The sequence below is a fragment of the Seriola aureovittata genome, chromosome 18 (genome assembly GCF_021018895.1).
Source record: "Seriola aureovittata isolate HTS-2021-v1 ecotype China chromosome 18, ASM2101889v1, whole genome shotgun sequence".
NCBI classification, from domain to species: Eukaryota; Metazoa; Chordata; class Actinopteri; order Carangiformes; family Carangidae; genus Seriola; species Seriola aureovittata.
Window position 1 is genome coordinate 13788588 of NC_079381.1, and position 16535 is coordinate 13805122.

The 16535-nt window shown below is 41.6% G+C and overlaps 1 protein-coding gene across 1 annotated transcript in view; it reads left to right on the plus strand.

Moving 5' to 3' along the window:
- LOC130186363 (E3 ubiquitin-protein ligase UHRF2-like) overlaps nt 1–16535 on the plus strand; it is a 31062-nt gene that overhangs the window by 9152 nt on the left and 5375 nt on the right. The window contains exons 3-13 of the mRNA XM_056403446.1: nt 1219–1538; nt 10363–10581; nt 10868–10977; nt 11089–11275; nt 12235–12358; nt 14080–14187; nt 14378–14482; nt 14617–14723; nt 15229–15391; nt 15660–15797; nt 16071–16305. Coding sequence (XP_056259421.1) covers nt 1219–1538; nt 10363–10581; nt 10868–10977; nt 11089–11275; nt 12235–12358; nt 14080–14187; nt 14378–14482; nt 14617–14723; nt 15229–15391; nt 15660–15797; nt 16071–16305 — 1816 coding nt within the window. The remainder of the gene's footprint in view (nt 1–1218; nt 1539–10362; nt 10582–10867; nt 10978–11088; nt 11276–12234; nt 12359–14079; nt 14188–14377; nt 14483–14616; nt 14724–15228; nt 15392–15659; nt 15798–16070; nt 16306–16535) is intronic.

The following is a 16535-nucleotide window of genomic DNA, read 5'->3' on the forward strand; positions in this document are numbered from 1 at the left end:
GCGTGTGATTTTTTTCTTTTCTTTTTTTTTTTCTACTCAGCAGCAGTCCTCCATTCCTCTCCCATTGTGTTGTGCTGTAGCTCTTCAGACTGCGTAGATATTGTCTTCCAGCCAAAATAACTGAAGCCTATTTGTATTTATGCGTGTCCTTGTGTGAAAGTGCATGTGTTGGGGCCAAATGCACCCTTCCCGTTCTCACTATTTAAGTTCCCTGTCAATAGATCTGGTTCTCTGAATCCCTTTAATTTATAAGGACTAATGACACGCACACAGAAGCATGCGGCTCATCTTGCCAGGAAGGCACATGCCAAACCACACATAAGGAATAGGTCTTTAAAACCCTGTCACTAACCAAGTTACAGATTTATAAATAGACTACAGTCAAAGCTAATAAATGTGCGACTCTACCCTGCTCTACTGTGTTTTACTGAGCTTTGCAGGCTGGCTGACCCACATGTCTGAGAATTATATGTGTAGGACTGGGCTCCTTTTGTTGCCAAAAGTCCAGTCCAGCATGCAGGAAGATCAATACTGTAACTAAGTAGATGAGTTGAAAATTGTGCAACTTCGCTGGATATCAAGGTCACATGCCTCTACAGGCGTTAAGCATTCACCACAGACTACAGTATTCACAACCCGACACAACCAGTGCCATGGATGGAATTCATTTCGAGACTGCATCTCAAACCCACGCATTTGAAGATTAACATCATGAAAACTCATTTAATGTTAAAAACATGTCATGCGGAGAATTAATTAATAAACTCTTTTTAATGTTACCCATTTGCTACAAATTGCCCATAACTGATATTACTCACATTAGTATTTTAATGAGTTTCTCTTTTAACTTGCTTCAGATGAGAGATCCACTTGTTGTCAATAATGCTACAGTTTGAAAAAAGACACAACAGGTTAGACAGTACTCCACGCTTTAACCACTGTTACTGTGCAAAAATAACACAACTTAAAACAGAGGCAACACAATGCTTGGGAGGCATCTTCTGAAAACTGATTTATACACCTAACAGCTATAAGAACTGTCTGCCGAGGGGAGGACAATATCTAAAGAATCCAGTAGTCTATGAAATACTTTGATTTAAAGTATGTGATGTGTAGCATTGGGCTAAAACATACCAAGACACCAGTGTGTTTCTTTAATCAACAGACAGATGGGATCAGAAGAGACCAGGTGTTATTTCTGTCTTTGTGTCTCCTCAGATTAACGAGCTGGTGGACTGCAGAGACGTCAGCATCGGAGCCTGGTTTGAGGCCTGCATTGAAAATGTGACACTTGCTCCCAAAGGACAGATAACGCCCACCAAGGGCAAGGTGGGCCGGCCCCCAAAAAGGACTAATGGAAAGCTGGAGGCCGAGCAGGGACAGGCCCACAGCCAGGGCCAAACCATAGACAGTAACAGGAATAATGTTGTGTTAAACTCGGAGAGTAATGGAGCCTCCACCTCTCAGACAGACTCTACAGCAGCTACAGAGAGCAAGGAGAGAGAAGAGGACGTAATTTACCACATTAAATATGACGAGTAAGTGATGGCTTAATATACTGGGGAATGTTGTTGCTGCAGCTGAACTGACTTTGGTTGCGAATGCAACAAACGAATTATAATGGGTTATAATAAAGGTGAAAAACGGAGATCTGACTTACGGAACGCCATTTGCACAAATAATTTCTCGGAGATTTTGTGTTTAGATGACATTAAAATGCGTGATAATGGGTAGAGGTTGGCCGTGTCAAGAATAATTTTGCCTCTTCTGGTTGTGGCCAACGGAGGACCTTGAATCAAGGCAGTCATACATATTCTTGAGGAGGGTTGCATCAGTGATGTCAAACAACATAATAAGTAACTGATGTGGGTGTTTCTGCACTTTTAAACTTCGTACACCACAAAGGAAATGAGGCTGTGGTTTAGAAGAATCCAATTTAAAGTTTCAGTGGGGGACGGTGAAGATTCAGAAGTAGAACCTAACAAACAGACACAGATTTGGAAATGATTGATATTGAAATTATAATTGTAATTGAATGGGACAATCATAGCTCACCAAGGGTTATGAGCTCCACGAACTATTGGGAACTCCAACAACCAAAAATCTCTATGCCTTAGACTTCCTTTTCAACACCGCTTTTAGACAAGAATGGAACAACCCATTGGCTGAGATGGAGATTTGCATGATAACTTGTCAAAAGGAAACATCTTAAGGCGCGGAGCATCAACCTGTTAACACCCATTTTAATGTCATCTTAAGACAAAATCTCTTAAGACGTTATTTGCGCAAATGGCGTTCCGTGCATTTCAGCAGATGTCTGCATGGTGTCGTCAGTGTGGCAGCTTTTTTGGTCTGATGAAGCAAAGTCACCCTAGATGGTAAATTGCTGTTTAGGATTGGCATTCACGGCGCTGCACCTCCAAATAGGATAGTGCGAATGTGTGCCTTCTTCACTGCATACGCTGTGCTATGGCGTAACAGAAAATAGGGTTTCATTCTTGCTAGTTATGCCAGTGTTAAAAATGTATTTGCTCATGCTGCTGTCGTATGGCGTACTAGATAAAAATGTCCACCAAACATAAATGCACGGTGTGTGTGTGTGTGTGTGTGTGTGTGTGTGTGTGTGTGTGTGTGTGTGTGTGTGTGTGTGTGTGTGTGTGTGTGTGTGTGTGTGTGTGTGTGTGTGTGTGTGTGTGTGTGTGTCTGTGTGTGTGTGTGTGTGTGTGTGTGTGTGTACGGCACTAGTGGCTGCAAGCATCAGTAACAGTGGTTCGGCGCATTGGGAATTGCAGCCTCTGCTTTCTCCTGGCAGTCCAGGGTATGTAGAGAGGGGGTTTGTGTAGTTGATGCTACAATTTGGACTCTATCTCTTGCGCTCCCCTTTTCCAGCAAATTAATTCAGAAGCTGACGTTTCCATGGTAACTCATGAGTTCTCAGGAGCATTACTTCTTTGCTTGCCTCCTTCAGCTTTGTCTGTAATTGCTGTGAACATGCCACTGGTGAGACATAGCCTCCTCTCTGCGTCTATCGTGGGGTGTGCATGTGCGCGTGAGTGTGTTTCTGTCATGGGATGTTGTGCCAGAGAAACTGTATCAAGGGCTGTTGAGCAGTAAATGTGTGTTTTCTCTTATGCAGACGTCATTCCCATTTGACATTACTCAATCTTCCAAATTCCCGGTATTCCGCTTTTATTTGTTGATTCTTCATTTGCAACAGGACGGGAGTGTTCCTGCAGGGACACTCCAATAATACAAACCATGTGTGCCACCCTTGTTATTCAAATTTAGTGGTTTTAATTATTTATCTTTTTGTTTGTTTATTCAGATTATTGTTTTCTCTTCATGTGCCTCATTTGCTTTATTTGACAGTCTAGAGGGAGATGAGAATGACAACAAAGGTCCCACGCTAGTTTTATACCCAGGACATCACAGCAATATGTGACTTGCGTCTTCAGCAACTGAGCCACGAAAACAACCCCAGCTTTTGTGCCGCAGAGAAGTCACAGCTACAGCTTGTCTAATGTACTCCTCTGCCTTCCACTAAATGCATAGTATCCCTCTCTGTCCTGAGCGCCATTCCAGGCTTCTTCCATCATTTTGTTTGCCAGAGAAAAGTGGAGGGTGGGTAAGATTGCTTTGCCTTCCCACGCGCACACACACACACACACACACACACACACACACACACACACACACACACACACACACACACACAACACACACACACACACACACACACACACACACACACACACACACACACACACACACACACACACTGCCCCCCTCCCCATAAACACCGCCATGTTTCTGCATGAAGCCATTCTGGACAGCATTTCTGCAGAATGTAATGAGCCACAAAATCAAAGGGAGCGATATGTTGGGAGAATCTCCTCTGTGCTGCTCCCAGGAACTGAGGTGGCACATGTGTGTGTGTGTGTGTGTGTGTGTGAGAGAGAGAGAGAGAGAGAGAGAGAGAGATGTCTGTGTATTGCTCCATAACAAGACTCTCAGATATGGTTTCATGGTTAAATCTTGGCTGAGCTCAGCATATGTTTAAGATTCTCTGTGGAGAGGATAACAAATATAGACATAAAATGGGCAAACATAATTTATGTACATGTTGTTTCAAGTAGACCCATATAAGTGTTATATGCAAATAGAATATGGCATCCTCTTTTTTTAATGGTGCCTTACAAAGTTGTCATTTTAAAACAACTTAAAACAAAAAAAAAAAAATTGACCAAACTGGTTGAAAAATAAAACACATACAGACTGATTAAAAAAACGTATTTTCTGTCAATAATCTGGCCTAACTTAAATCATTTCTTATGCAAAGGCAGAATTCCCTTCCGTAGGATGTGCAGGAATGAGGGTTAGACTGAATTGATGTCTGATCTTTTTTTTTCGTTTTTTTCCCGCTGATTTAAGCCTAAAAAAAAAAAACTAAAAAAAACCCCATAACATTTGTCCCTATCACTCAACCCTAGTGCAACCAGAAGACAACATGATTAGTCCCAGACATGTTTTCAGAATCCACATGTTGACAGGGTTATTTGTAACATTATACACACACACACACACACCCAGCTCTGAGATCATGGCCTAGTGACAGACATTTTTTTACATGGCAGGGTGCACAGGTGTAAATATGAAAATGAATAATGCCTGGATTCGATTAGGCTGCTTCACTCTCAGGGTCCTGCTATTGCGCGTGCTGGCTCGCTGTCACACTGTCATGACTTACCAGTTAGAACAACAGTGGCTTCATTATAATCAAGTGCTTCAGTAACACCTGTGCTTTTTAGACAATCTGAAAATCTCTGCTCTGAAAAAGGCCTATTCAGAGAAATCCAGATGATTATTATTATTATTATACTTTTTTAAAATCATGCCTAATATGTAGCTATTTCAAGTTATTTTATTTTACATGGATTACAGAGGAATGGGGATTGGAGTGAATTGGAGAGACACATTATCACTCTGCTTTAAAATCAGCATATTGGCCCTTTAATACCTGAAGTTGTCTTCTAAGGTCTGTCAGTGACTGAACTTTATGATGTGTCATTTTAAGATTAAAGTAATTTAGATACATATTTTTAAAAAAGTTAAAGCTTCTCATTTTGGCCTCAATTACGCACAAAGCCGAGGTTAAGAGAGACCGCAGCCGCTTTCCTTCGCTACTGAGAAGCAATTATATTCAGATAGCTTGTTTAGTGTCAGAGTATTTCTAACTCGGCAGCTTATCAGTAAATTGAGGATTTCTCATTTTCCCCCGCTCCCTTTCTCCTTCTTTACAGGGACTTCAACTAAGCACACAAAGCGCTAATGATGGTTTCATAACAGAAGAGACTCTAAGAGCCCCTCTGTCATGTTGTCTCACTGTCATAACTGATTTAATATGTTTCTAAATTTCATTAAGGTGCACTATGCATTTACAGAGGTGTTGACATGATTTTGGTTTCTTGTTTACCTCCTCTGTGCCTGAAAATCTTTCTCCCTTCTTCCCTCAATTCCAGGGAAAGTTGTACTTTACTTTGTAATATGAGCCTTTGGGTCCAGCCACAGTGACAGTGTAGGCGGATTGTCAGGTTAACTCTGTGTGGAGAGTCGGGGCTGATGCTTCAGACCTTCAGGCTTTGCAGCTGTGGTTTGGTTTTTTGGGTGTGTGATATCTGCAGGTGGAATAACTTTGGCAGTGTTTCACTGGAAAACACTGTATATTTGTTTCCAAGGGAATTAGTATATTTATGTGTAGCAGCAGACCTGAAGAACAATTGGCAGACATATCAACCAATGTTAGCTTTTTACACATACAGGTGCTGGTGTATATGTCGGCCAATAAGCATCAAGAAATTGTAGAACAGAAATAGGAGAACCTGTTCCATTTGAGAACCGGCTCCAAATTGTCTGAACCATTGGAGCCGTGTACCTTCGAACTTATCAAATCTATTTTCGATGCCAGCATATTTTTCTGACAAACTCGTGCGTCCAAACTAGTGGAAACTTGTCACGGCGGAGAGGAGGAAACAGTGCAAAGTGTGTCACGAAGGAAGGTGACCACAGTGCCAGTTGTAACGTCTGTAAAATGGTAATTTCAAGCAATGTTGGAGACACCAGCAAAATCCTCAAAACTCTTTCTATGCAACATGGGTTTAAATTCCAGGGATGGCGTGTATTTGACATTCTACACACGAGTGATCTCTCCCAACTGAGCAGCACTTTGTTACCTAAATGAAAATGAACGCTGTACAAATATTCTCTCATTTCATCCATTTTAGATGATGATTGACAGCTAGCTCACATGCATGCCTTTTTTCCTACTCTGGTTCTACGCTGTGTTCAGAGTCAGAGATGATAACGAAGTTGCGTTGATGGGAAACAGAATCATTAGGGGAAGCCATAAAGAATCGGACCGATAAGCAGAATCAATAATGACATTGGTATCAATAAAATCTCATCAATTCCCTTCTCTATGTAGAAATGCCAAACTAGGTTTGATGGCATTTTGAAACAGTATCTCCATTATATATATCAGTGAACATGGACAAGTTTTATTTTTTTACTGTTAAATGAAACTGTTAACTGCTCAGTATGTATCTTGGTCACATTAGGAGAAAAAAACCAACAAATATTAAGAGTAGTTGTGTATATTGTGAAAAATAGTTACATAATCTTGCTTTAATATTAGATATAACATTTTATTTTAGAATTGTCCATAAATGGTCTGAGGGACATTAAGGGCAAATGAGATTAATGGAGTGGCCACCGTACCCCACACTTTTGGAATGAACATGAAAGCAACATCCATAGAGAACAGCCTCCAACCATGGGCAGTTTGCATGAAGTACTGATGTCTCCTGTTGAATCACTTCCAAAATGTTTGGCAGCTATTGTCAAGGCCAAACTGATCCAACAGCAGTCAGAATGGGAGTCACTGAATCACTGAGTAACTGTTCAGTATGAGAAAAATTACCTAGACAAAACTAGCAAGAGCTTTTTAATGCACATTGCAGGGCCAGTAGCTTTGTCTGATTTGGGACAGTGGGCAGTCATGTTTCCCCATTAAGATAATTGTTGTGCTTCCATTATGTGATTCTGTTGCCTTTTAACATGTGTATGAAAGGAATGAAATCATATTCTACTGTCGCGGTCATTGTAGGTCAGAGTGAAAACGAAATGCGATCATCATCTTTATATAACATCAGGCCTTTTAAATTATTTCAGGCTACAGTAGTTCTACAGCATTGTAATTTTAAATTCATTATTTTTCTTGGGGCATATGTATCTTGATGTTCACTAGTCTGAAGTAGTACAGACAGTCCGAGCTTGTGTGTGTGGTCTTAAACCTCGGGTACTTCTGTTCCCCTTGTGTTGCTCCGTGTTCCCCTTCTGTTCATGCTGAGTCCTATTGTGTTCCAAGGTTGATATTCCTCTACTCTCTCTCTCTCTGTGTGTGTGTGTGTGTGTGTGTGTGTGTGTGTGTGTGTGTGTGTGTGTGTGTGTGTGTGTGTGTGTGTGTGTGTGTGTGTGTGTGTGTGTGAGAGAGAGAGTGAGAACGCATGTGCATGTTGGTGTGTGCCTGTGTGTGTGTGTTTGTGTTGCTTGTATTCACCCCCCACCCTCCCACCCTACCCTACCCAAAACCGCAGTAATCCCTTGGGCCTAAAAAAGGAAATCCCTGCACTGTGCCCCGGCCTCTTCTTCCTGGGAGTATGGTAGTTACAACTCTTACAGTCTGCCTCAGTAGGCCCTCTCCAGTCAATTTGCAATGGCTTAAAATATGCAGCACAGTCTTTTTAGAAACAAGGCATAGCTTAAGTGTGTATTCTGACGGGATAAAATCTTAAAATGTTGGGTATTATAGTTAACATTAATCACTTTTAGCCTGAGCTCAACAGGCAGTCGTTGGTTCTGCGTCAGTGCAGACCGTCTGAGAAAATACCCAGTTTAGGCTCCGCTTTCCCACACAAAATGCAAACACATGCTGCTCGCTCATGCACACAATTCTTTACTACCCCCCTTCACCCCCCACTGTGTGAGAAGACCGGAGTGTGCAGGCCGTTGTGCAGTTAAACTTCAGTGGTAACACATTGTTCATCTGCGAGCATAATTCCAGCTATTGGCAAGCAGGCAAGCTGTCAATTCATCTGTGGGTCAGGCCTGGTCCTTGCAGCTTAATCATGATTGGCAGGCAGGAAACCTGTGCAATTAACCTCACTTCATCCACTCCAAGTTTCTTTTGGAAAGGAGGATCATTTTAAATTGTATAGAATGTGCTACTGGTTTTCCTTATGGACATTCGACAGCAAAAACCCTTTTCACCATCAGGAAACATTAAACACTTGTGTATTTCTTGGTTAGTCTTAGATCTTGTATTAAATGAACAGTTTGACATTAGGGGAAATACGCTTATTCACTTTCTTGCCAACAATTAGATGATACGGGGGGGGGGGGTTATGTGCCGGACTGTTTCTTGGCTGAGCGCAGTAACTTCCTGGAGTCTCAGCTGGTTACCTGGCAACCTCAGGTGACGTCAAAGACGACAAGACCAGCATTGTTGTTAGAAGTTGAATAAGAATTTTTCCCAAAATGTTGAACTTTTCCTTTAAGACCTGTCAGTCAGTTTCAGTCAAGTAAAAGGTTTAAATAGCACCAATTATATCTCAAATTTCCCAAGCAAATAAGATTCATTCAGAAGTTCTTGGTTACACCCATAACGAATGCTGTATCCTGTTGCTCTGGTCATATAATAAGGTGCATACATGTATCCGTTTGCTAGGTTTGAGCCAAAGCCTCAAAACAGACAACATTAAATAAATAAAACTAAATCTATGTGGATGTTTATTCAACCTTACTCAGTCATTACTATTGTATATATTTGTTGCGCTTGGCTGTTGGTCATCTTTAGTCACCTGTTGACTGGGGCAAACGGTGCAGCGGTTCCCAGAAATTGCGCTCAGGATGTAGATGACTTAAGCTTAGATGACTGGACTTTCCTTATTTACTTAAACGTCTGACAAACAGTGTTATACAGTGAATACAATGATGCTGCTGTGGAGAATGACGGTCATTTCCTTCGCCGCCTGGCTTCTTTGAAACAACAGCCCCAGTGATGGTACTGGGAAATTTAGTATTTTAGTAAAAATATTTGGAGAATGCTGTGGACTGATTCCTGTCTATACATAATATCTTGGAAAAGACTCCCAAGTTTTTACTAAACCAATAAGAATAGTGTTTTGCCAATGGCAGTAAGGTTGCTGGATTAAATTAAATTTGGTAGGAGGCCATAGTGGTGAAAATCCATCATAATCCTGGGCTTCAAAAACCCAGTGCGAAAGCTGTTGTGTGCAAATGTCTCATGGTATGTGGAAGAAAGTCTTTGAAAATCTTCAGTACGTGACTGGGTTTTGTGTTATAGAAGAAAATTGAGAAAAGTCATTTATGTTTGATCATTTTATTTTTCTGTGTCAGAAACTCTCATATACTGTTTTGGGAGACTGTATCTTTACTATATCTGTGGAATTTGCCCTGAAGACTTCATGTGTAAAACTGCTGTAAATTTAAATCCACATGTTTATTGATAAAAGTATTTTTGGCTTTGCTTCACTTCTTTAATGTGGAGTTTCAAGCTAAAAGCCTGGCTGGTCTTTAAGGAGACCTGCACTAAAACTTTTAGGGCAATAGGTCACACCATCATTACATGCTGTGCTTCTGGTCTCAACTGCTTTCATTTGAGAGTGTGTTATAATCAACATTCGGCTTTCTGCGTAAAACCCACTTGTATTACTGAGTTTTTTTCCCCTCTCTGTGTGGCCTTCCATCGACATGCATGGACTTGCATGTTCCTGCGCGGGAAGGTCTATATTGCAGCAGAGCAGTCTGTGGCTTCTAAATAGCTTCTTTTAACATCCAGCTGTTTTTTTTTTTTTTCAGAACACATTGTTCTGAAAAGCTGCTTTTTTACTGGCTAGAGTATGGCAAAGTTTTCCAGGGGATTTTTACATTGTTCATTAGGATACAATTGATGCCACGTGCTCGGTGGCAGCTCAACCCTTCCCATGGCCCACGTAGCTAATGTATAAAGAAGTGAGCACATTTTAATTCCCCAAAAAACACATGGGTTGTGTGAGAAGTGTGGCTGTCACGAGATGCAAATTTATTTTATGGACCTCATGGTGCAAAATTCAAAAACCGTCTTCTTAGAGACAGGAAATGCCGCAAGGGTCTGAAGCAGTTATTCTCCCGAGAACTGCCTTCACAGTAGATAAGATGCAGTGTGAAAATCAGGGTGATGACGGCTGTCACGAACATTTCACACACCTAAACCTCCTTCCCTCTTTCCTTTTCTGTCTTCCCTAGCTACCCAGAGAACGGCGTGGTGGAGATGCGACCGGTGGATGTGCGGCCACGTGCCAGGACCCTGCTGCGGTGGGACCAGCTCCAGGTGGGCATGCATGTGATGGTCAACTACAATATGGAGACACCAGATGAGAGGGGCTTCTGGTTCGACGCCGAGGTTCAAATCCTCAACCAAACCTCTCGCACCAACAAGGAGCTCCGAGTCAAGATCCTCCTCGGGTGAGGATCTTCCTCCTCGGTGGGAGGGTGATGCGTTGGGCGGAGGGGGGGGGGGATATTACAATATCTGCTTAGCCAATTTTTGGTTTCGTTGCTTACAAAGATGTGTGATGTGTGACTCCTTTACACCTGTCTGTAACACTCTAAATAACGCATCTTTATGACTTCTTCTTTGGTTTTCTGTTCTTGTGCTTTCACCTCTCTCTCTGTCTCTCTCTCTCTCTCTCTCTCTCTCTCTCTTTGTCTCTCTGCCTTTCTCTCTCTGTGTCTCTCGCCCTCTGTCCAGAGGTCCTGGAGATGTGATCGGTGATTGTAAGGTTCAGTTTCTGGATGAGATTTACCAGGTGGAGAAACCAGGAGCTCGTGCCCTCTCAGCTGCCGATGGACAGTTTAAACGTATGCACACAGTCATACACACATAATGGGTATATTGGTAAGGTATACTTTAACTGCTAACACTGCTGTACCATGTGTGTATGAATGATTCCTTATTGCTCTTGGCTGCAGGTAAGAGCGGGCCGGAGTGTAAGCACTGCAAGGCCGACCCTGACGCCGAGTGTCGCTTCTGCTCCTGCTGCGTGTGCGGCGGGAAGCAGGATGCTCACATGCAGCTGCTGTGTGACGAGTGCAACATGGCGTTTCACATCTACTGCCTCAACCCGCCGCTGGCCACCATCCCAGATGACGAGGACTGGTGAGGGAGACTGTTGCTGAGCAATTAGCCACAAGATCCTGTGATAAACAGTATATTAAGAAGGTTTATTAATGGTGTTTTTGTATGAGCTGAAGTGCATTTAAGCAGTACTTAAGTGGTGATTGAGGTGAAAGTCAATAGAAAATAATGACAAAATGCAGTCGCAGGTGTGGGTTTTTGTAATGCAGCGGCTTTGAATGTCTCTCTGCCAATTAGAAATGAGGGTGTAAATAATTGTTTTTTTGGCAGTTACTGCAGTCGCTGAAAGGAAGATCTACACCCACCACCTCTGTTTCCAGCATCATGTGTTGCTTTACATAGCTAAAGCAGAAAAAAAGCTTAACACATAATTGATGGCAACGTTCACAACCAACCTTTTTTTTTTTTTTTTTTTTTTGCCAGTTTCTAGTAAATATTCAAGTAAAATGTTTAAACATATCCACACACATTTTAAGACCTAAAAACATTGTGCTTGGAATAATAGTTTGTGTATGACATTGATTTTCTTGTTTAAAAACATCTTAGAATTAAATTTACACTTTCTCCTTCATTGGAAAATTCTGAATCTATGAACATGAAAATATTTTGCGTTTACATCATTATGCACGGTGAAGGTCAACCAAGTAAAGTAACATTACGCAAAACATATTTATGAGTGGGCGGCAACTTATTATTCATGCAATATCTATCTATAAGGTACTTATTACCAAATGTCAATATCCCCATAAAAAACTGTGATTTTGCATAATTTTAAAAATCTGCTTATCCAACCGTTGAAGGTATCAAAGGCGTAGATCTAAGATTATATTGAACGTAGTCACACAGAGTGGTAACTGCTGGATTTTAGATGTTAAAACCAGCATCTCTAACCCACCTTATTATCTAGCAGTTAAGTTGTCATCAGACTCACACACCTGCCTACAGCCTCAGAAATGACTGATTTCCTCTCACTCGGCCAGGTACTGTCCCACCTGTAAAAACGACACCAGTGAGGTCGTGAAGGCAGGAGAGAAGCTCAAAGCCAGCAAGAAGAAAGCCAAGATGCCTTCGGCAACAACTGAGAGTCAAAGGGACTGGGGAAAGGTGAGACCCAGCCTAAAGTACACGCCCACCAGGTGCAGTGGCAGCGGCTCTGTGAGACTGAAAGTAAATTTGAACTTCACACCTGAGAGAAGGGTCTGTGGTTCCTCTTCAGAATCCCTAGACAGAGCACAGACTAATTGGAAAAATATGAAAAGAAGTTTGTGTCAAAAGATTGTTGATCCATTGTGTGATCCAGAGTGTTTTCTAAAAGTCTGCCATTGGTGAGATGCCAAAATAATACAAAAATGCTTCAGTCTCTTGTACTGGGCACATGTAGGCTCAAATGGCCTTCTCAGTACAAGAGAGTTTTCATCTTCCGCCCATCGGCTCTACACTGTGACACTTTCTGCAGCAAGCCGTCAGTTAAAAAATTCATCACAACACAACCAGATTACTGAGAATACTTGATAATCATGTCAGTATTTTTTAGATGCTACATTTTTTTTATTTGGGAATGGCATTTTCAAATTTTTCCACTTGAGTAAAGAATATTTTTTTGTCTTCCTGCAAGACGGCACAAGGGCATCAAGTGGCTATTTGAGTGTGTAACACATCAGGGACTCCAAATCAATCAAAAGGTCACCCAAAAGAAGAAGACTTAGACTTCTTCTTCAGGGGTTGTAGTCAGCAGCATGGATTTTATTCCATTCACTTGCTGCAAACTGGTTTGTTCTTCATTGTATTTATGTGTTTAATATTTCATGTAAGTTATTGCCTGCTCTGTGTTTGGGATTGTGCTTGATCAGAGATAAACGGTTTGTTTCATCATAAGAGATTTGTGTGTACCTCTTTGAAGCTCTTTCAGACTTTGCTCGAGAACACCGCCGCTCGTTCTCTCAGATCAGATGATCACATCAGAAGTTTTTGATCCAGTTAACATTTTTCAACATCTGCTTAATTTTAGATCAGACTCCTGGAGTTGAGGAATGATGCCGGCTTGAGTTACAGCACTTGGTTGCAAATGCCTAAATATTGATGTATTATTGTCTAATATCTTGTCATATAATTATAACATGACTCATGAACACATTGTTCTTCTCCTTTTCATTTTATCATGGTGGGAGAGGGCAAAAAGCAAAATTATCTCATTCGAGTTGCTGAGGCAGAAAATGCGGACAGGAGGACAGCTGACATGTATTTAAATTTGTTTTTTAAAAAAAGCATCTGTTTTAAGCATACTGTTAAATATTTTCCTCAAAATCTCCTCAGAGTCTTCTCATGGCAACACTTTGAGATATTGTGTGGCTGGTTTCCATCCTGGCCTGGCTGTCTCCCTGACGCTCTGCTCCATGGTGTAATGTGAACAATGCCATTAAGCATGACTTAGCCACTTTCCTGGAACTGCCAACGGAAAATAACTCCTTTCTTTACCAGAATGCTCCCTTTCTCTGTGGACTAATTGAAAACAGTCTGGCTTGTGTGTTTGGGCACATTTAAGTGCTGTGAGTCACACAGCATTTATACTTGACTTTCACATTATCGCAATTTTTTTTTTTTTTTTTTTGTATTCTGTCTTTTTGATGTCCTGTGCGCTCCATGAATGGAATCCTTTGTTCTCAAAATTTCATTTTAAGTTTTAACAAAATTTGACACACACATCACCACCCTGTTGTTAAACATTACAGAACTATGATCTAAAGGCATTTGCATATATGTGGACATGTAATGGTATTTTTGTGCACGACTTAGATTGTTTTTCTTCTGTCTCGATGTAATTGCAGGGTATGGCTTGTGTGGGGCGTACTAAAGAATGCACAATTGTTCCTTCAAACCACTATGGACCCATACCTGGTATTCCTGTTGGAACCACCTGGAAATTCAGAGTACAGGTCAGCTGTCTTTTAAGAGCATTACATATTAATTTGATATCCTCTGAATATAGACAGAATCAAGAAATCAAGCAGTTTTTTTTTTTAAGTTTCCCATCTTATACTTTATTTACTGTCAATATAATGTCATTGTGGACTGTGTTGTCATTTTATGTTATCAGCATAATTTAAATTGGTTTTATCCCCTCAGGTGAGCGAGGCAGGTGTTCACAGGCCACATGTCGGCGGTATCCACGGGCGCAGTAACGATGGCTCCTATTCACTGGTGTTGGCCGGGGGCTTCGAGGATGAAGTGGTGGGTGGTTTTGTATTCTGTTTGTGAAGATGTTTTATTTTCTCGCGGTCACGTGACGTAATGTGGTTTTCTTCTGGTGTAATATGCCAATTACTTTATCATTTGGTCACTTTGATTTCTGTGATCTGTCGTAGGACCGGGGAGATGAGTTCACCTACACAGGCAGCGGAGGTCGTGACCTCTCGGGAAACAAACGGATCGGAGAGCACTCTTTTGACCAGACCTTAACACACATGAACAGGTATGACACTTAAAGGAGACTGAACTACATATGTTTGAGCTCATAGATATGTCTTGTTACTTTAAGAAATGTGCACCATCCAAGTTTGATATTAAAAAATATGATGACTTCTTCTGGAGCCTGTCTCAGTTCAGGCTGAATTTAATTTTCTGTCAGTTCAGTCGAGCTTAGATGGTTAAACTTGTACAATTATTTAAAAAAATAAATAAATTAAAAAAAAACACTCATATGATGTATTATCTGAAAATCATCACATCCCGGGGCAGGAATCCAAATGGGCCTCATTTAATCTAATTGTGGTTCTTTTGAAGAAGTCATTTTAAAAAGGTAAAGCTCACAGATTTTTCCACTGTTTTTTTTTTTTTGTTTGTTTGTTTTTCTAAATAAAATAAGCTTAAGGGATTAACTTCTTAAAAGCAACTGATAACTTATTCATTAACATCCCTAATCCTTAGACAGACTTGGTAAACACAAATCTCTTTCCCTTGGAACCTGACTGCTGCAGGGCATTGGCCTTAAACTGCGATGCACCTCTGAATGACAAAGACGGGGCAGAGTCCAGGAACTGGCGAGCAGGAAAGCCGGTCAGGGTGGTTCGCAGTTCCAAAGGTCGCCGTATCAGCAAGTACGCTCCAGAGGAGGGGAACCGCTACGATGGTATTTACAAGGTATAAACGCGTCTTTGCTGGAGGTTGTAAACCGATATCTACTTAATTGAAGTTAATACTATCACAAATATGGACTGGAAATGTAGGGAAGACAATCAATCCCAAAAATCCCACACCTGTAACTCATGCTCATGCTCCCATCACTGACTCTAGAGACTGAAGTGTCTGATTCTGCTTTACCTCATGTAGCGATCTTAATTTTGACCTGCTTCAAAAGACTGAAAAATAGTCCTGAGTTTGATGTATTTACACACTGTGTGAATTTCAGGTGGTCAAGTACTGGCCAGAGATCGGAAAGTGTGGTTACCTGGTGTGGCGGTACCTGTTGAGACGGGACGATCTGGAACCAGCACCCTGGACACCTGAAGGGCTGGAGAGGATCAAGAAGCTGGGCCTAGCTGTTCAGGTTAGACTGTGAGTGTGTGTTTGTGTGTGAACTTCAATGTATAGACACCACAGATACCCCCTAACGAATTTCTATATTGTTAACCTCTGTTTGGATGCTACATATACATACACAATGGAGTATACGAACATGTACTGTCTGTATACGTACAGGACGTGTAGTATGTCTTTCGTGCTTCATACTAAAGGCCGCTGTGAAAACCATTTGCAATTCCCTGTTAGCGATTCCCTGTTAGTCTTTTGCATGTGTGCATCTTTCCCCATGTGTCTGCAGTACCCACCGGGCTACTTGGCGGCCATGGCTAACAAAACAAAGAAGGAGGCCTGTGCCAGACCCGGTCGCGGTGGCCGGAGTAAGCACTATCCCGGGAGGGGGAGGCCACGGAGACAACGCAAGATAAAAGAGAAAGAGGAGAATGATGAGGAAGAGGAGGACATGCAGCCAATGGCCAGTGTGGAAGAGGAGGAGCCGCAAAGTAACGGAGAGCAGAAGACAACCAGAGAGAGTGGTGGGTGCTTTCACAGTTGAAGCTCAAAGCAGGTCAGACAAAGGTGTTGTGAGAAGAGGACAGGTGAGAACAGCCTGAGCTTTTAAGATAGCTTGTAGATATACAGAATAACATTTGTTTGCTAAAAACCCCATCAGGATCGTATTTTCCCGAGGCACGCACCATTGCAAACGTTGTTTTCTTAACAGCTTATCTTTAATATTAATATTCATTATTCTCACGCTCCAGGT